Below are 20,429 nucleotides of genomic sequence, written 5' to 3'. Positions count from 1 at the left end.
GAGATACAAACAAAATTTGATTCTTGGTTTTCACTTCAAAATATCTGTTTCTCCACATGGCTTACACAACCTATTATTGTGGACAAAAAGGAAAGTTCAACCTGATAAGCAGAGACCAGGCATCAATATTTACAACACCCAATCGTAGAAAACTAACCATTCAAACAAGCTTTTCTAAGCCTGATTCTGTACAAGAGAACAGAAACTAAACCCTAAACCACTCCTGCCAAAATTCCAAGTTGTTAATTAATTCTAGAAAACGGGTTATGCACGTTTCTAATCACCGTTGTGTCGTTCAGAGCACCGTCTTGCTGAAAGCACAATTGAGCCACAATCAACAACTGATCAACTTGCTTCTCCGCCTGTAGTACTTCAAATAATCATGAGTACTCTCTTGGAGACCTTCACAATGTTTGTAGCCTCCAGCCAAGCATGTGGGAAATTTCTCAATGTGGCTTGTATTGATTTGAAGATGATTCTTCAACATCCCCTAAGAACAGAAAGAACAGCCAATCAACATGTTTCTCCAACAAAAAAAATATGAGACAAGAGGGGAGAGGGTGGGATTGGTTAAGGTAGAATGATGAAATTTCCTTATTAACCTCCGAATTGGGGCTTCTATCACTGTTGTTACCTGCAGATATTCTGTAAAAAAATGTGAAGTAGGATCAGAGTAAAAGCAGATTTGAAGAAACTAGTGTGAAACACTTTCAAGTTCGAAACAGAAAATGTTGCTCAAGCAAATTCAACACACCACTATGCGGTTCTCTCAAGAAATCTAGCCGTTTATCAAACTATGCTAGAAACTCATGCCTTATCTCTGGATATCCAATCTATTTATCAAACATCACTAAGTCTCAAACAATCACATCAATTACATATACGTTCCATGATTGTCCTCATAAAAGATCAAATTGAAGAACGGATCACAGAGCTCAAGATCTGAAATAACTAATGGTAGATGCAGTTAAATTTCATCTTCCATTGAAAACTCTTTTGAATCGGGCTAGCTAACCACTCCCTTAAGTGTCAAATGGTTTTTTGAGTGCATTTAATCAATCGATCATTATTTTTGTAAAATTAGTATGAGATGAGAAGTCATACCCCAGTTGTCCTTGACTCAAGATACTGCTCTCCTCAGCTTGTGCTGCTGGATGAAGTTCGGTTATTGCACTTGATCCACAAATATTATCAGAACTATTGCTGTTTTTGTTGCCATCATCGTGAAGTTCAGACTTCCCTGCCAAAATGTGATGATCAATTATGTTTTTTAATTACACTTTACTCATAATAAGCCAGTGATAATTACCTGCTAATGAGCTAGGCACAACTGTATCCTTGAGCAAGAATTTCTGACACATTGTAGTTTCCTGGAAATCCAGGAAAGTAAAATTGAGAAACTCTAATCTCTCGGAATCATTCATCTTTGAAAATCCAAATGACGTAGTCCATGCATTGAGCACACTAGAAACAGCTGGCAAGACCAGCCTCTGAACTCCCAGTTCTCTCAGCCTCTGAAAATACACGTCAAACACATGAGATGTACAATAAATTCCGAGATACACGTCGACACGTGAGATGTACAACAAATTCCGAGCCCAAGAAGCACATGAACATCAACTTGGTGGTGTCATGCCTCTATAAATTATAAAAAAAAAAAAATAAATTGGCAGTAATTACAAGGCCATTTGACAACAATACAGTCATATCTATCCTCCAGACATTTGGAAAAGAAATATAAAGGAAATAAAGGAAACAAGGAAAGAGAACAAAAATATAAAGGAAATGAAGTCAAACATATTAGTGTAAAGACCGTATAACTACCTCTTCAAGCTCATTCATCAAAATACGACACATGCCGAGACGACGATACTGAAAACGTGTGCCAACAAGTGGTACTTCTGCCACTCTCTCTCCATAGACCCTAGAGTAGCACCCCAACATCAGAGGAGCAATAGAGATTAAAGTGAAAGGAATCTCAAAGGAATGTTTAAATTCTAGGTTCTAACCATTGACTGAGATAAACGTGCTTACCTTACAGCAGCAACACTGACTAATTCATCATTTCTTTCTAAGAGCACAGTATAGAAACCTTGAAAGTTCAACCGCTTAAGCTCTGACCTGCCAAGTCATAGACAACAAAATCAGGAGGACATTGCAAAGTAATCATAGCTGTGATCATGAACACCACAATTGTCCTGTACTCTTCTTAGCACCAACACCTGCCTTCATCCTGAAAATTTTCATTCCAATTTTAAACTTCTCAAACTTAAAACCATATAGAACCAGCACAGATATCCTATCTACATTTTCTTGTATATCTTTTAACAAGAAAAAAAATAATAACGAAAATAAGACCTAAAAGAGGTTGCCAATTTCAGAGTTCAAGTTGCAAGTAAAAATGACAGTAAAATAAATGTAATTTCTAGAAGTCTCACCTTCTGCTAAAAATGACATCCTCTACAATGTCTCTTCTCGTATGATGGTCCCTAACAGGTTCAAAACATTCATGCATCACGGAGAGAGCAACATTAAGCTTGCTCTGATTTTCTGTTACGGTCTCGGGATGAGGAGGATTGAAATGATGAGTATCAGAATTTGTGGCCTTCAGTAGTGACCAGGTTAGATTGTCACCACCAACTGGGATCGATTTTCCTAAAAGCTTTTGGAGGCCCAAATGTATCTGGACACAGAAAATAACGACTAAGAATATAACATATGATTTTCATAAGGTAATTTACAATTAAAACATAGAAATAATTGCTCCCCAGCAGCGGTATTTTAAATAGCATCTCGATATCTTAACTTTCTCAGGAAACTAATTCTCTAAGGAGGCAAATTATGCAGGTGAAGTGTAGGAAGAACAATAAATTCCATACACTCAAATCATCTGAGTTTCCTACTGAATTCAGTTGAAAGAAGCCATCCATTGTTACTTCTCAGAACCTAGTTCCTCCTATAACCTTAATTACTGAAGTCAATAGAATATTCATTTAGTAAGAAAATTGGAGTATCTATCCATTTACTCATGCTATCCAACACTTCATTAATCTGTTGTCTTATATCAAATGGCTCTTTCCATCATTTTGACCATGTTTAGAAGATTTAACACAATATCCAGCCAGCCCTTAAATATTTTCGTGACATCATAAACATCAATGACTTCTCAGTTAACTATGGAGTAGTAAACTTGCGATGGTCCAACTTTCTAAAGAAATGAAGAAGGGATGGGAACTACCTCTTTACAATGTTTGTTACAAAACCAATAAGTTTTAGAATAGCTTCCAAAGTTTTGAGTCCCCTTGATTCCTAAGCATTCAACATGATCTGCACAAAGAAACTATCCAAACATTAAAAGACAATATGCATGTTCTTAGGTTGTGAAAGACTTTTTGGATGAAGTACCAACATTTACGTTCACACTGACAACAAGTGAGGAAAGGGTTGTCAACAACATTGTTGTGTCCATATAATTCATTCTCGCCACAAATACCACAGCAACACGATGGACAAAACCAATCACCTTCTGGAACATCCTAAAATAGTCAACAGTCAACTAATCTCAAATTCCTAATATATTGAACCAAGAAACTAAGAAGAGAATATCTACCTTCAAACCAAGGCAGCTTTGGTGGAATGAAGATGGACACTGATCACATAAAATTAATGTGCCTCCAAATTGACAAATTGAACAGATATAGTCATTCTCACCTTTAGAAAAACCATCTCTCCCACAATCAAATGTTTCTCTTTGAAAGTCCCTGATCTTTTTATTGCACAGTTTCTGGCATTCTAACAAAGATTTTCCATCTTCGAACAGTATATTTGCAGCTGACCGGGATGAAGTGCTGCCAGCGTGGATTCCAAAACCATTGATAGTAAATACCTTTCGACAGCAGCAACATTTGATTCCACCACGAGATATCCTTCCTTCAGCCATTGGTTGACGATCCTTACCTTTACAGTAATAAACCTTTGTCCTTGGCAAGACCATATTGTTGTCTATCAACCAGGAGAGTACAGTTCTAGGGTTGTGGTGTGAAGCGCATGGAGTGACCACCTCAAGCGCTCTTTTGCTTGAGCGTGACACACGCATTGACCTACTATGTTCCATGTCATCTGAAAATTTATTGATACCCGCAGATGCACTTGCTCTGCTTAAGTTTTGTTTAACTGCTCCAGGACTCCTTATGCGCCGCCTCACATACTTTTTGCATAGGGTTTGGATGCCTGATTCATAGGCTTTACCATCCAATTTATGACGGCTTTGGAGTAAGTTAGATGAAAAATCAAATAAATTAGCCATGCTCCTGAGTTTTCTAGTACTTCGAAATTTATCATGACTAAACTTCACAAGATCTTTGGATGGAGATGTTCTAGGAGACTCTCCAGAAAATGTTCTGATTGGACTTGAAGGCTTTGAGCATTCCTGTACATCCATCTTACTTGCTGGAGAGTAAAATTCCTTCCTAACTAATTGGCCCTCAGCCTTCTGTATTATGAATACATTTCTCAAAGGACTACCAACAAACTTGGTATTACTGTAGATGCCTTCTTCATCTAAACAGATTTTGCAGGCTGCTGAAAGTGACGCACAAGATCTGCCTAGAGGTGAAGTGTAGTACCATCTTTGCCTGTTTCCTTTACCATTATTGTTGACAAGAAAACGCCATCCCAAAGATAATAGGTGCATTCTTGTCTTTGATTGCATTTCAAACATTTTCTTCCTTCCATTTCTGCCATTTCTGCCTAATCGACTCAAATTATAGTAGTCCACAACAGCTCTATGCAAAAGTTCAGGTTTTCCTAAAACGATATCAGAACCATCAAGAGTTGTCTCAAAGCAATTGTTGGGACTTGAACTCCTTTCTCTTTGTTCAAGGACCCTAGATGAGAGTCTCACATGACATGAGTCATGCATATTTCTCATTTCATCTTTGGAAATAGATGGAGGGATCTGAGCGGAGGTTTCTTCCAAGAGCTTGCACACCTGGCGAAGCGAATAGAAACACTTGCCATTGGGGGAGGTATATCTAAAAATAGGCTTATCTGTCCTACATTCAATTTTCCAGCCAAGATATAAAAGATGTTTCCTTGCATTTTCGAGCAAGGCTTGTGTAGGTTTTTCTCTATTCAAAAGTGAATATTCAGAAACAGCATCAGGGTATAATGCAGCATCAGGAAGGATTGTAGCATTAAGAGGTTCCCACTTGAGGGGGTTTCCATGTCCTGAGCATTTCAGCTGTTTATTAACATTTTGATACAGGACAATTGGAAGTCGTTGATGGTTAATGGCACCAGCACTGAAAAGTCCATCAGCATCAGAAGCTATGGATGGCGATGTTCTAGGCAGCATGGACAACGCTTCATCATGGCAGGAAAAACCTAAATCATTCGAAGTTTTCATTTTGGACTTATAATCCAGTTTAGATTCTTCTTGAGCTAGATGAATATTAGTAGTAGAATTTGGACTAGAATCCAGTAAAGCATTCAAGCCATCGTGGTCGTGCACTTCTACCATTACCAAACCACGGTCATCAAATGCATTTTCCTGATTGAAATCATTCCTAATCACCATATCATTTCTTACAAATTCTCCTGTTATTGCAGTTGCATCAAAGCCAACTAAATCCGTCAATGGATTCTTGTTGATACAAACATCAGTTTTACCTAGTTCACTTCCTAAACTGTAGGAAATTTCTAAAAGCCGAAGCATTTCCTTTAGAGTAACATCTAAATTTTCATCAATGACCTCCATCACCAACTCCTTCCATAAATCATTCATAGGAGAAGTCCACTCTCCAATCTTCATGAAACCAACTTTAGCCCGTACTTCATACCATATCTGCTTCAAAGAAACAGGAAGATAAGATTCTTTTTCACATCGATCGATTAACTCCAGAAACGACCAGGTCCCACGTATCTTCCAATCTCCAGTAGCCTCGTCCCATTCCTGGGTAATACGCAATGTTTCAATTCCAACCAACAACTCATCACCCAAATCCGGAAAGAAAATCCTTCTCTCCACAGAACCATCTTCGTGATCAAATACAACACCTTCCCACCATGCATCCTGATAATACACATCAACACACAGTCCATAAGGCAAAGGCCACTTTCCAAAGTCAACCGTAGGTGGTATTGGCCTTATATATCCTCGAACATTCGACTTCCCAATCAAGGAACTAACACCATCTAAACTGGCAGAGACCGAAACAACATCAACAAGGAAACCAGAACCATCATTAAGAAGAAGATGATGGTACTTGACGTGACGAACTCCACTGTTACATGCAATAACAGTCCCACCATGCCAAGAACCAAGAAATCCGTCTTCTAAACTCCTCACCTGCCGTGTTTGACATTCATAATGTAAAAAGTCGAAAACAATGAGTGCTCGATCATAATCACGCTAACATTAGAGCAACGACCCACCGCCACGTACATACATAATAAACCTAGAGAGAGACCCCTAACCCCTTTCCACAGATACTATTTCACAAAAGTGTACTCATAACAGGCAAAAATGGACAATCTTACCCAAAAAAGAATCCTCATTAACCTCAGAAGTTCTCCAAACCCCAAAATGAACAAACAAATAGGAAAAAAAACATTGATCATAGCAAAGAACAAAAAATCCTCTGAACAACAAAAAAAAAAAAAATCAGAATAGCAAACCGTACCCTTGAATTTCCAATCCCAAACAGTCTAAAACTTAAACACAATAAAAGGATGAAACGGAGTTACATTACCTCTACATTTTCATCAACGAGAAGCCTTCTCTCAATTCCGCGCTTCCTCTTCTTCCCAGTGCCCTGTACCTGAAGGTCCCCGACCGCCATTGAAACGGAAAAAACAAAAAAACGAAGAACGAATTCGCAGTAAGAATTCCCCTACCGGAAAATCGCTGAAACTACGAGATTAAAACAGAATCGAACGGAAAAACAGAGAGAAAAATCATAATGGAAAGAAAAAAGAAGAAGAAATTGAGAGACCCTTTCAGTTATACAAAGCGATGAACTGTTCCCTTCCCACTCCCTCTGATACTTTGCCACCAAGGTAGCAAGGATGGAGACTCCAAGGATCCCATACGGCCGTGCTCACAGTAATTAATTCCAATCTTAAACTCTATTGGTCCACGGCATTAATATTCCACCTCCCCATTACGTGGCGGGTTAATACGTTTTGTTTAAAATATTTTGGGGCGTATTCTGTCATCGTCTCTCGCAATCCCATGCAGTTGTAAAAAATTAAAAGCTGGAATAAAAATGAATTCGAAAAGTGCGTGATCTACTGGATGAAGGCGCACAATACCATTTATGGGGATCTTTTCAATTAGGATAAAATTTGGTAGCTCATTTTTTTGCAATTAATAAAAATATATTGTCAATATAAATAAGCCTAAATATACTATTTACTTTTCTTTTTTTTTTATCTAATTTTATATTTATTTCAATTCATTGTAAAGAATGTTCGTGATTTAATTAACAAATATTAAAATATTTTTTTTTTCATAGTTTAATGTAATAAAAATGTTATTATTTTTTAAATTATATAACTTATATAATGATAAATCAATTTATTATTTAGAAAAATATATATGTAATTTAATTTGCTTAAAATTTAATAATTATAATTTTAAAATATGGTAAGTCCAGCTAAATTTAACATTATTATTAATTCTCTAAACACGTTTAATGAGTCTCGTCTTTTTCATTTTGTCAATTTAGGTATAAATCACTTTTTTTTTTGTTATGTCGTGCCTTTTCGAGAACGAGAATCATTTTTATGAAGAAAGGAAGTTGTTGCAAAATAGCATTCGTGACTTAATTTTATGGAAAAAAAAAAAAAAGATCTTGAAACAGATTCCGAGAAAGAACATCCACATCGAATGCAATCAAATTAATCTCATTCTCCTTACTATTGATTGCATTGATTCTCATTACTATTGAAGTTCATTCAACGTGACCCTATCCAAGAAAGGAAAAAGAGAATAAATTTCGAACTCAGCAACTCCTTTTCAAGCAACAAAAACAAAAAATAGAAACTTCTGCTGACTCACCATCTTTTTTAAGCCACGTGGGATTCACTGTCTTCTTTCCCAGGTAGGGATAACAGGCTTATAACAGCAGGCAGATATCAATTCCTTCACATGCAGGTGGAAAGTGTCCTCTTTTTTTCTTTTCTTTTCTATTTGATTTTCGAACACATACACACACACACACACATAACAAGAACAATCTGTGAATATACCATCCAACGCCATGGCCTGGTTCAGGAATCTCAGGCAGCTTTCACCCACCACCATCCCCCCACCACTCAAATCCACAACGCCCTCCTTCACCTTCCTCCTTTCACATTTTAGCTCTCAGCCCATGGAGGTGCCGCCGCCGGGCCTCAGCCCCACGGTGCCTGGCCAGAAGCCGAGGGTAGTGGTTTTAGGATCTGGCTGGGGAGGCTGCAGATTGATGAAGGGCTTGGATACCACCATATACGACGTTGTTTGTGTTTCCCCTCGCAACCACATGGTCTTCACCCCTCTTCTCGCCTCAACCTGTGTTGGAACTCTCGAGTTCAGGTCCGTTGCCGAACCAATCGTCCGGATCCAGCCTGCCATCTCTCGCGAACCGGGTTCATATTTCTTCCTTGCTAATTGTACTGGCGTTAACCCTGAAGAACATACGGTATAATTCTCACTTCTATCACAGTTTCATGTAACTTCAAAAAAAAAAAAAAAAAAAAAAAAAAAAAAAAAAAAAAAAAAAAAAAATCCTCAAAATTTTCTCAAATCTCACTGGTTTTGGAATTTGAATCGAGTAAAATGAGAAGGAGATTGTTTAATTTGTTATTGAAGGTACAATGTGAGACTGTTACTGATGGATTGAACACTTCGGAGCCACGGAGGTTTAAGATATCATATGATAAGTTGATTATAGCATTAGGATCCCAGCCACTAACTTTTGGGATTCATGGTGTCAAAGAACATGCCTTCTTTCTTCGTGAGGTTTCTCATGCCCAAGAAATTCGTAGAAAGCTGCTATTGAACTTGATGTTGTCCGATGTTCCAGGTACAAACGTAATTGATTAATAACTTGCCAATAGGAGTTTTTTCGTCTTCGTTTTCGTGTTTTTTAGTGAACATAATTTGGAGTGTTTTGTCATTGGAAGGGATCTCTGTGCAAGAGAAACGCCGGCTTCTACATTGTGTTGTTGTTGGAGGAGGTCCAACTGGAGTTGAATTCAGTGGGGAGCTTTATGACTTTATCATAAAGGATGTTAGTCAAAGATATACTCACGTGAAAGATTGTATCCAAGTTACTTTGATTGAGGTTTGTAAAATGTTGATCCGACAACATGTCTCGGTTTCTCGACGCTTTGGCTAGGTTGTTAAGCTTATGATATCTCTGGATATGAAAGAACCAACATTAGGTTATTGGATATGTTTTCAAGGCTTGAGAGGGGATTCACTTGCTTGTGTTTGTTTAATTGCTTAACAGGCAAATGAGATATTATCTTCCTTTGACGCTCGCCTCCAACGCTATGCTACTAACCAATTGACAAAGGTAGGAAAGTTAATACATTATAGGTTTCAGCTTTCCTAAGATGCTTCAAATTTGAAATTCTTCGATCTCATTTGTTCGAATCTCTCGACTCTCAGTCAGGAGTTCAAATTGTACGGGGAATCGTCAAAGATGTTAAACCTCAGACCATCTTTCTCAAAGATGGCTCTGAGATTCCTTATGGGTTGTTGGTTTGGTCTACTGGCGTTGGTCCCTCTCCTTTTGTAAATTCCTTGGAAGTTCCTAAGTCTCCTGGTGGCAGGTAAGTTAAAATTTTCTTAGTAACTTATCCAAAATGTTTAGCAATCGTTTCATAAATGTCTCTGCAAGTTTCCTTCTAAGATAGGCAAATTGTTCAGGAACCAGGTGAGGATTTAGGGAAAGTCACCATCTTCTCTGGCTCACTAACCTTGAGGCCTAAAAAAGTTTTAGTTTCAACTTTCTATCTCATAAGAATATATTTATTTCTTTCTGCTCACATTCAATCTACTTTGGCCCGATCCTTCGCTTGATGTCGCAAGCTTTAATCAGATCATGGGATCCTCATACTTGTATTAAGGCTTCCTATTTATGCTTTCTTTTCTATTATCAGTCCTAACATTGCTAGTGAGATGATCTACCTATGGTTACATTGGCAGGATCGGTATAGATGAGTGGTTACGTGTTCCTTCTGCGGAAGATGTGTTTGCAATAGGTGATTGCAGTGGGTTCCTAGAGAGTACAGGCAAACAAATTCTTCCAGCTTTAGCTCAGGTAAGTTAAGATACTCCTGAATGTTCTGGTTTTTTTGCTCATTCAAAAAATGCAATTTCCTATTCCAATAGTAGATACTGTTGCCAAGAGATGTCAAGTTTTTGTTGCAACCACTTTTGCATTATGAAGGTAGCAGAGCGTCAAGGCAAATATTTAGCAACCTTGCTGAATAAAGTTGGTAAAGAAGGTGGGGCACGAGCAGGTAGTGCAAAAGACTTAGATCTTGGAGAACCATTTGTCTACAAGCACCTAGGAAGTATGGCAACTATTGGAAGATACAAGGCTCTTGTTGACCTTAGGCAGAGTAAAGTAAGCAATTGATCGAGATGGGTCCTTCACTAACTCTATTTTGTAAATTTTTGGGTGGCTTACTAGTGAGCATTTTCTACAGGCAGCAAAGGGGTTATCCATGGCAGGGTTCGTCAGTTGGTTTGTTTGGCGTTCGGCTTATTTAACCCGAGTCATAAGCTGGAGGAACAGATTGTATGTGGCTGTGAACTGGGCAACAACTTTCATCTTTGGTCGTGATATAAGCAGAATTTAGATTTGGAAGTAAGAGTTCACAAAAGAACAAAAAGAATAAAAGAATGTTTCCAAGTTGGACCTCAACGATCATCATTTTAAGTTCATTAGTACCAAAAGTTGCAAGTTGTTCACCAAGATAATAACATCTTGCTGCATGAGATCTGCAGCCGAATTATCAGATTCTTCTGGGTTCACATGAAGATCTGAATAATGGCTGTCATATTGCAATTTCGCAGCAGAAGCTCACAGTTCAGTTTATTTCAATCAAACTGTTATTGGGTTAAATCCAAACCATACTATTGTATATGTTGATAGAAACTAAAATAAAGCCAATCATTAGTATTATAAGCTTTGTACTGAGACTTCAATCAGTACTTTTCAATGGAATTATTTCATTAGCCATTATTTCAATTTATATGACTAATGGGATTATCCCAACAAGACAATGAAAAACCTACCATACTGAATTATTAATATCTCTGCTGCTAGAAAAACATACCGGATGTGACGAAATTTTACTGCCATGCTCTTCAACATGCAAGTCAACTGCGTATGAAACCTTCCCACCTATTGTTTACAGAACACCTGAATAAGAGAAAGCAAGAGGGAATGAAGTTTGATTCTTTTGGAAAATAGAATCATTTCTAAAATGTACATAAAAGTTTAGTATCAGTTCATCATTGAAGACAATTTCAAAGCCTTCAGTGTTCTGGAGGTGATTTATAGTTATGCAGCCCAAGAGGCCAAGGGATTGCAATGATAAAAAATGATAGAAGAACCTGTCTGCTCGAGAAAAATATGTTTACCAGCCATCTCTGTCACTATAATCAATACCTGTGCAGTTTATATAAGCTTCGAAGCAATAGAATTGCCGAGACGGAGGATAATGAGAAAGAGTAACAATGATTCCAGGAAAATGTTCCTGCACCAGCAACTTAATCGACATGGAGGTCACTCTGCCAAAACATGATGAAGAGCAATGAGCTTTCATTAAAGGAGGGTAAAAAGAGGCAGACAATCACAGAGATTCTAAGACTGAATACACACTAAAATTCTTCGATCATACTTTTCTTTTTTCTCAGTGTGAGACTATAATTTCTAGCGACGGATGAGCTCAATCGAAGTAAGATAATCACTAAAATTTTCATCAAGTTTTAGGAGAAAATGTCAAGGATAAAAAAGAATGATGAAAGAACATAGTCCATCTCTTTTCTCGGAATGAATCATCAAAGCATGCAGTAAAATCCGGTCATTAAGATGATGAACTGTTTTCGAGCATTGGTGAAATTCCACCATCCACGAACCAGATTTCGCTGGAAATGAATTGATCATAACTTCAACTTCAACAAATTCCACCACAGATTAAGCAAAGAACCAAGAATCAGACTCGCCAAGTGCACGATTGATCATCATAAAAAATAAAAATAAAAGCGAAAGCCTCAAAAGATAATTAATATAACATAGTTTCTAAAATGAAATGTAACCTATCAGAGCACGGAGAGCTAAGTTTGATGAGATCGTATCTCTCTGTGTCTGATTCAAACTCTACATTTGCGTCTGAAAGAAACTGGCCGCAATCGTCTGATTCAAACTGGCCGCAAGCGTCTGATTCAAGTTGTTGCTGTTCAAGTGATTATGATAAACAGGAGAAAGAGAATCTGATTGTTGGATGAAAGTCATAACTGGTTTAAAGAGTATGTTTTGGGAAGCCCAGATCAAACCCTAAGAGCTTATGCTCCAATAGACAATATCATACCATTATAAAGAGTGTGTTCAATTATTACTGATGACATAGAGGCAGGATAAAGAAGGAATCGTAGATATCGAAACAGATAACTGAAGCATCAGGAACGTAAGAACCAATATTCCTGGATTCATTTTTTTTCTTTTGCCACTCGGGTAACTTCACTTTTGAAATTGGACAACCAAAGAAAAAAAAAATGCACCACGATTTACTATTATCCTTTTGAAATTACTTGATTAGTAGGCATTCCTTGATCGAGAAAAGATGAGAAATTGTTGAGTCATATGTTAAAGCAGAGAAAATAGACGAAATTAAAGAAGTAAATGATTTTTGAAATCCACTAAATATGTGGAATCCACTTTTTGATAGTATTTTTTAAAGGATGATTATTAAAGCCCAAAGAGAAAACCCAAAAAAGATAATATTTTGCTAACGGTGGTTTAGTTAATTACAAATGATATCAGACACCGGACTATATGCCAACGAGGAGGTTGTTCCCCAAAGGGGTAGACACGAGACGGTGTGCAGCAAGGACGTTGGCCCAAAAGGGGTGGATTTAGTGGGGGTCCCACGTTGATTGGAGAAAGGAAAGAATACCAACGACGACGCTGGACCCTGAACGGGGTGGATAGTGAGAATCCCACATTGGTTGAGGAGGAGAACAAAACACCCATTTACAAGGGTGTGGAAACCCTCCCTTAGTAGACGAGTTGTTTCCCTTGAGAAAAAACTCGAAAGAAAAAATTCAAAGAGGACAATATATGCTAGCCGCGTGCCGTGACAAAGAAACTTTGGAGGTCGTTTTCATGAACTCAAAAAGTTTGAAGGAGTTATATTGGATATCCACCTGCTTTCTTTTTCCAGTGCTCTTTCCACTACCAACACCATAAAATAATAATAATAATAATCATAACAATAATATATAAATAAAAATAAAAATAAAAAGTAGAAAAGAAATATTGGCTTTTTGTGAGTGCTCCATAATCACTCTCCTGCTAATTAAAGCTTTGAATATCACCTCAATAATTCCAGTTCTTAATAATCATTTAATATCAGTTATTCTTCACATGAAACAACTAGTAGTTATGGAATGGGCAGAAACATTCCTTCTCCCCAAACTTCATGAATTTCAATGATGTAAATATATGTATATATATAGATTAAATGATCAGAATACGACCCGTTAAATTGAAGTGAAAAGAAAAAAATGTGGCCGAACCCCGGAGCTTAAGCGACCAGCTGCTTCTGTTCCATGTACAGCTTTGAATCCCCATTGTCGATATGACAAAGCTGCTGCTGCTGCTGCTGCTGCTCGTCCATGCTCAACTGCACGGAGTTCTCGGTTGGAGCATCGTTCACCAGGGACTGAACCCAGGAGACGTCTGGCTTGGAAGAAGTAGCGTGCATTGCAGGTGTTGCGAGGGAATTACTTCGTAGCCCGAATGATGCAGACTTTCTTAACTTGGTGAGTTCTTCTCCGTGAATTCCCCAGTCTAGTTTTCCGTTGGGCGAACCCCAATCAGGGAAGTTCGAAGGCGTGACGGTTGTAGATGTAGCTGGAGGTGAATGTCCAGAATGACGGTTCACTACACCGCGTTCGATAAAGCTGTGGCTGCGCTTGGCAAAAGCAGCAGCCCTGGAACTCAGAAGGCTTTCTGCAGCAGACACAGATGAGTCATGGCCAAATGGTTGAGATGACCTTGCAGGAGGAGATCCAATGCTGTTAGCATAGTTTGATAGGAATGACTGGTTCAGGCTTTGGCGCATCCCGGACGGGGATTGCACGGAATCGAGCGAGAGTCCTTGTAATTGAGGGAAGAGTGCGGGATCTACCGATGATCCGTAAATGTTCTCGAGGTTAGTAGGATTCATGCCTCCGAGCCCGTTCAATTCTCCATTTCTACTCCTTGGAGATGGAAAAGATGTAGGGGTTGGTATGCCATTGTTCCATCTGGAAGGGGAAGGTAGACACGATAACTCGTCCATAAACTGTTGCTGTCTACGTCGCTGACTTTCGAGACCGAGTAACTCGGCATCTAAATCCATGTCTCTTGCACTCAAAGCAGCCTTCAACCGGCTACCCGGAAGCTGCAACGTCGGAGGCGCAATATTACATTGAGTCTGCCACATGGTTCCACCCAGTGGAGAAGAAACTCCAGGAGTCAACGGCGGAGTCGATGACGGAGAACCAAGGGTAAGCAGGCTGATTGATGGAATGTCTAGTGACGAACCAGAGATCGATCTTGGGGACAGTACAGCAGAACCAGTCGAAGCATACAAGGGGCGTAGCTCCTCTGGTTTGTGAGCAAAGAAACAGACCTTTCGGGTGCATCCCGTTTCGTCCTTGCAAAGACGGGTGCGGTATTGAGCAGGATGGAGCCAACATTCAAAGATTCCATGAGCATATTCACAGGCATCCCCCTGCCTACATGCGCCCTTTCTAAATTCAGGACACGGGACGCAGCTGTAATGGTATTTCCTAGGATCCCGCCTTCTTGCGTTTTCGCCAGGGTGAACAAACGGGCACTCCGTCCAATCATGGGAGTAAGCTCTTGTACAAGGTTTGATCTTAAAAGTATACATTCTAAACTCATCTGTACTATAAATCCCATTCTTGATGTCGGGAAGCGAGTGATCAACTGGATACTCTTTCTTCTCCGTTCCATCTCTTGAAAAATGAGGCGTCAAAACCTCCCGTGCCTCCTGTGTTTCCCTCTCGTAAAAAATCATCTCAGATGAACCAAGAACGTCCTCATCGTTACCATATCCCTTGAGCAACTGTTGTAACGCCTTCCTCCTCGAATACAAAGACGCCAAAGTAAAATCAGGAGCAATCAAGTCACCAGGCCGGTAGCCATTCGCATCGACAACATTCACATCAGCAAAAGCATCAAGCAAGTATTTAACAACCTGATCAGCAACAGCAGAACCACCAGCAACAGCACAATGGAGGGCAGTTGCACCATCCGAACCGCAAGCTCGATTAACATCAACACGACCACTATGAACGATATACGAAAGGACATTCAAGCTCCCAAACATGGCTGCAACCATAAGAGGGGTTCGTTCTTCATATCCCATCTTTTTGGAACCAAAAACTCTCCCATACCACAAACTTGCTTCATCAATATCATGACCATCTTCCTCAACAGCACTCCTAAATCCAATCAGATCATCCGTGGCCGAAAATTCGAGCAAAACCGATATACAAAACCCCAGATTTCTATTGCAACCATCCATCATGAAGTTGGGGCTTACAGAATTGCTATTACAACCATTGCACACCATAATCAATTCGGTCTAAGAACTCCAAATTTCTACAGGAAATATAATTCACAACAATCTCTATTCAGAAACACAATCAGAAATCGCTTATAAGAACAAAAAAGAACAAAACAACAAAGGGTATTTAACAAATTCAAGTAAAAAATGAAAACAGAACAAACATTACAACACCCAACAAGAAAAACGACACAACAAAAACAACCCCTGTTTGGTTTTACAGGTAAAACAGATAATATCCAGAAACCGAAAAGCTGTCCCAACACGAGAACACACAGAATTAGATGAATTACTTGAAGACAACGAAGGATTAAGCTAAAAACTAAGAACCCATTTCAAAATCAAGTTAAAACAAGGCCTTAAAGTTGTGAAACCGCTATGAGATTTGAAGAAAATTACCTCGTAAGAAACGAAAAAGAACAGAGAGCGGGAATAGGTTGGTTTCCAAACTAAGCTTTTAGCTATGGAAGAAAGTAGGACTTTTCTTCCTTTGCTCTGTCTCTCTTTTATTAGGTTGTAGAGTCAAATAGACCAACCTACTTCTCTGCATAAGCCAAAGCCCTCTGGTCTCCGCCACCGTCCTCTTCAAACTCTCTCCTTTTTCTTTTTCTTTTTTCTTTTTTTTTTTTTAATTATATTTTAGTTCTTGTCGTCTTCGTCTTCGTTTTCCTCTCTGTGAAATGAAACTCAAATTCAATCCCAAATGAAATGCAACTCAAATTGCGCAAATTCAAAAAAAAAATAATAAAAATATAATTCTTGCGGGCCCCACGAATTCGATATCTTTTGAATCTTTTCGGTGCGCCACGTGTCGGTGTTTCAGTAGAGGAACTAGTATACCAAAGTCATCGTATCGATATTCCGGATCGTCACGCATTACGCGTTTTTGGTCTGGGTCAATGACGTGGCGTTTTATCCACCGTTACCTACAAAATGTTAAATTTTGATTTCTATCCTTGATTTCTCTTAAATTCGAAATTTGGACCTCCATAAAAGTTAAAATTAAATTGCAGTGATTTTAAAAAGTAATTTTTTTTTTTTACCCATGTCAATAAAACTTCACCCATCTACTGACTGAAGTTACTAATAAGTTGAGCATTTTGAAGGACACAATTTGGAATAAATATTTATTAAATGGTAACATTGAAAAATTAAAATTTAAAGGAAAAAATCGATACAATTTGAATTTTTGATATTTTTCGAAATCCCGACACATAAATGACCATCCAAAATTCCGAGCTTCCCTATGTGATGGATTGGTTTGAAAAAACAATCACCATGGGTATCGATAATTGTTTTGTCAACCTTCATTTATTTGTCTATCACTGTCTAAAAACATTCACTCCCAACATATCGACGTCTGAAAATCTATAAACTGTTTTTACCTTGTTAATGTTGGATTTTTTATTTAATGTATAATTTATATAGTGTGTTGGGTAATGCACTGTCTTACTCAGTCATATGATGACACTTGTCTTTCATAGTCTTCACGTGGTTGGATGGACACCACTCGAAGATTGTTATGCTTACTTGTCTCGATACGAGGGTCATAACCTACTCTATTCACAGTATAATTGTGATGCAAGAGACGCTATGAAGCTCCGATAATTTATCAGCTAAAATTCTTGTCTTGGTCTACAAAACGACGTCACATTTGGATTGGAGTGGTTAGGTGGAGCCCACCAGTGTTAATATTCCAATTATAATATATTTGGTTAATTATTGAATAATTTGTTTTTTTTTTTTCTTTTTTTTTTCTTTTCTTTTTGAGAAATTTTGATTGAAAAAAGGAAATAAAAAATTAGAACATCAAATAGTTCGTCTTAACTGCAAAACACTGTTGCGTTTATTATCCACACGTGTGAAATGACTATTAACATTACTTTTTAAATTTAAATTTAAATTATAATTATAATTAAAGTGATATTTAAATATTTATGTATATGCGTGTATTTACTCCTATTATTTATTATCGCCCCTTTTCCATCCTTACCCTTCCGTCCATTTCGTCCCCTTCCGAAGACTTTAGAGTCAAAACACACATGAAAAAAGTACACAACTTTATTCATAAAAAAAAAAAAAAAGTAAGGTTAATTGTGTCATTTAATTTATGGTCTATTTTATTTAATTTAGTTCTATTTTGAATAAATTAATAGAAATATTTTATATTTTATATTTTACTCAAAAATATTTTTAAATTTTCACTAAAATTTAAAAAATATCATTACAAGAAAAGAAAAGCTTCATATTTTATTTTTAAAATATTCTTAAACTTTTAATAGTGCTTAAATAATATTTTTTCATTTTTTTTCTTCATAAATATACTTAATTTTAAAAAAAATTTAAAATACTCATAGTACATACGAAAAATTAAAAGCAACATTAAAACTCTTAACATTTATTAAAAAATTAAAAAAATTACTAGGGTCAATTACTATCTACACCTATTAGACCATCTCCTAACAATAAAAGTATTAATATTATTTTTTAAAGTTCAAGAGTATTTTTAAAAACTTTTTAAAGAATATTTGCATAGGAAAGTATTAATTGTTTATATTTTACTTTAATTTTTTAAAAAAGTTTATGAAATATTTTTTTAGACAAATTAAAAAATTTAGAAATATTTTTATTAATTTAACTTTCTATTTTTTTCGCCATATATTTATATAAATTAGTTTTTATTAATTTATTTGAAATATAAATAAGAATTAAAGAAAAAAAAAAACTGCTTTTATTAACTTATTTAATACCATATTTATTATTCAAATATGTATTAATTAATCACAAAAAGTTAGTTAAAGATTTTAGAACATTTAATTGTTTAATATAATTATGTATATTAAAAAAGAAAAAAGGAAAAAATCCTTGATTAAGGAGCAAAGAAAGAGATAAAAGTTTCTCCCATTTAACCTAATTTTGTAATTTAATTATTTTAGAAACATTTTTTCTTTTATATAAATAAAACGGATAATTTTATAATGATAAATATTAAAAAAAAAAAAAAAAAAAAAAAAAAAAAAAGCCGCCAAAATACTGTTCTTGGTCGTGGGAGGGCGGTGTCGAGTTTTATCTGACGATGAGCGTTGGATTGGGGTGCAGATAATGGACGGCTCAGATTAAGTTCCTTAACCACCAAGCTGCAGCGGGTGCGCCTCCGATTTTGACCTACTGTCTGAGAAGTTGAAACCGGCGTCGAAAATTAAATGTTAAATAAATGTGATAGTGGGGCCCACCATAAATATCTTTAAAAAATAAAAATATTATATTTTATAGCATTTCATTTTCATGGGCTGCTGCTCCTTGTCCTTTATTTTATTTTTTTTATTATTTTTTTTTCTTGTCAATTTGAAGTAATAATGTATGTCACATTCAAACATCCTACTTTTCTTTTTCCATATTATATGAAAAAAAAAAACTCCTAAAATTGATATAATATTTTAAAATTTTATTATAATCTTTTAAATATGTTTTCACGGGCGTTTTTCTTACTTTTATCTAACATTTTTTTATTTACTTCGAACGAACTTTAACATATTTATAAAAAGTTTATAGTAACATTGTGAAAAATAAGATTTTTTTTTTTTTTAATAATGGTCAGAGTTGAAACAATCCACATTTACCGTAAATTTTCATAATTTTTTGTCATATTATATATATATATATATATAATTGACTAATGTCAAGATTTAATTTTAATATTGTTGTTCTTTATAATCTTATTAATTATGTGCCAATATGAACGTATAAAAAATAAATTTTTAATAAATTTCCAAACCAAAATTTATTAAAATATAAAAATTGCATACTTTTCCAAATTCAAGATTGTAATAGCATAAAGAATAAATGGATGAATTTAAAAGTTAAAGGACTAAAACACACAAATAAAATTTTTAAAGTTTTTTATTTTTTTATTTTTTATTTATATTTTTTTAATTTTCAAAACTTGATTTTTGACTGAAAAAACATTTAGGTAGCAAACACAGACATTATTAGAAAATTTTAGATATAAGTAATACTTTAATTAGTTGAACTATACTTGTATCGATATTTAATTATATTTATTTATGGTACATAATTCGTAAAATTATTTAAATTATATAAATTAGAATGAGTGATGTATTTAAAATTGTTAAATAAAAGTTTAGACGAAATAATTTGAGAAGGATAATTAATATATGCTCGAGAGTAATTTTAAATAAATTTTGTCAAATTCACACAAAAATATATATTTTAAATTATTCCAATTAATTTTTATGATTTAAAAACGTATTTGAAGATGTAAATTAAATATTAAATTAATTTAAAATGATTAAGTACATTACAAATTAATTTTGACCAAATTGATTTAATAATTTTAAAATTAATTCCAAATATGCTATAAAATTTGGTATAAAAATTAAATATATATTAAAATGTCAAGTCAGCAAATGATAATAAATAATTGGACAACAGACAAATTTAAATTATTAGATTTAATTAAAATACTTATATTAGGTAATTTATTAATGACGAATTAAAACAATTGAAATTAGTTTTCATAATAATTACCAGTTTCTATCATCTCC

The 20,429-nt window shown here is 35.9% G+C and overlaps 3 protein-coding genes and 1 long non-coding RNA gene across 7 annotated transcripts; 1 reads left to right on the top strand and 3 right to left on the bottom strand.

Annotated features, from left to right (window-relative positions):
• Window positions 1–4: 4 nt before the first annotated feature.
• Window positions 5–7,088, bottom strand: LOC111794394 (uncharacterized). Of its 4 annotated transcripts, none has more exons than XM_023676367.2 (11): window positions 6,753–7,073; window positions 3,611–6,349; window positions 3,410–3,526; window positions 3,239–3,340; window positions 2,439–2,683; window positions 2,035–2,121; window positions 1,825–1,924; window positions 1,310–1,514; window positions 1,105–1,240; window positions 603–645; window positions 5–490 (listed from the first exon to the last, which is right to left on the bottom strand). In XM_023676367.2, exons 1-11 carry the CDS (start codon window positions 6,840–6,842, stop codon window positions 335–337), a joined length of 4,020 nt encoding a protein of 1,339 aa, XP_023532135.2. In that variant the 5' UTR covers window positions 6,843–7,073; the 3' UTR covers window positions 5–334. The 4 variants fall into 4 exon arrangements, with proteins under 4 accessions (XP_023532135.2, XP_023532136.2, XP_086980359.1 ...); XM_023676368.2 differs by having other exon boundaries at window positions 3,239–3,327; window positions 3,410–3,536; window positions 6,753–7,070; XM_087124233.1 differs by lacking the exons at window positions 3,239–3,340; window positions 3,410–3,526.
• Window positions 7,089–8,125: 1,037 nt separating this feature from the next.
• Window positions 8,126–11,249, top strand: LOC111794435 (internal alternative NAD(P)H-ubiquinone oxidoreductase A2, mitochondrial). Its single transcript, XM_023676450.2, has 8 exons — window positions 8,126–8,684; window positions 8,855–9,068; window positions 9,169–9,329; window positions 9,498–9,563; window positions 9,659–9,822; window positions 10,199–10,313; window positions 10,443–10,622; window positions 10,705–11,249. Exons 1-8 carry the CDS (start codon window positions 8,265–8,267, stop codon window positions 10,855–10,857), a joined length of 1,473 nt encoding a protein of 490 aa, XP_023532218.2. The 5' UTR covers window positions 8,126–8,264; the 3' UTR covers window positions 10,858–11,249.
• LOC111795066 (uncharacterized) lies at window positions 8,530–12,724 on the bottom strand. The gene is made up of 3 exons (XR_015421207.1): window positions 12,323–12,724; window positions 11,338–11,794; window positions 8,530–8,670 (listed from the first exon to the last, which is right to left on the bottom strand). It is a non-coding gene; the product is annotated as an uncharacterized LOC111795066 (long non-coding RNA).
• An 870-nt stretch (window positions 12,725–13,594) lies between these two features.
• LOC111794412 (zinc finger CCCH domain-containing protein 66) lies at window positions 13,595–16,479 on the bottom strand. The gene is made up of 2 exons (XM_023676402.2): window positions 16,264–16,479; window positions 13,595–15,899 (listed from the first exon to the last, which is right to left on the bottom strand). Exon 2 carries the CDS (start codon window positions 15,868–15,870, stop codon window positions 13,810–13,812), a length of 2,061 nt encoding a protein of 686 aa, XP_023532170.2. The 5' UTR covers window positions 15,871–15,899; window positions 16,264–16,479; the 3' UTR covers window positions 13,595–13,809.
• Between the last annotated feature and the right edge of the window lie 3,950 nt (window positions 16,480–20,429).

The sequence above is a fragment of the Cucurbita pepo genome, chromosome 5, assembly GCF_057944985.1.
Source record: "Cucurbita pepo subsp. pepo isolate OVF chromosome 5, ASM5794498v1, whole genome shotgun sequence".
NCBI lineage: Eukaryota > Viridiplantae > Streptophyta > Magnoliopsida > Cucurbitales > Cucurbitaceae > Cucurbita > Cucurbita pepo.
Note: the sequence above shows the minus strand (reverse complement) of the source record. Positions and strands in the feature narration are given on the sequence as shown.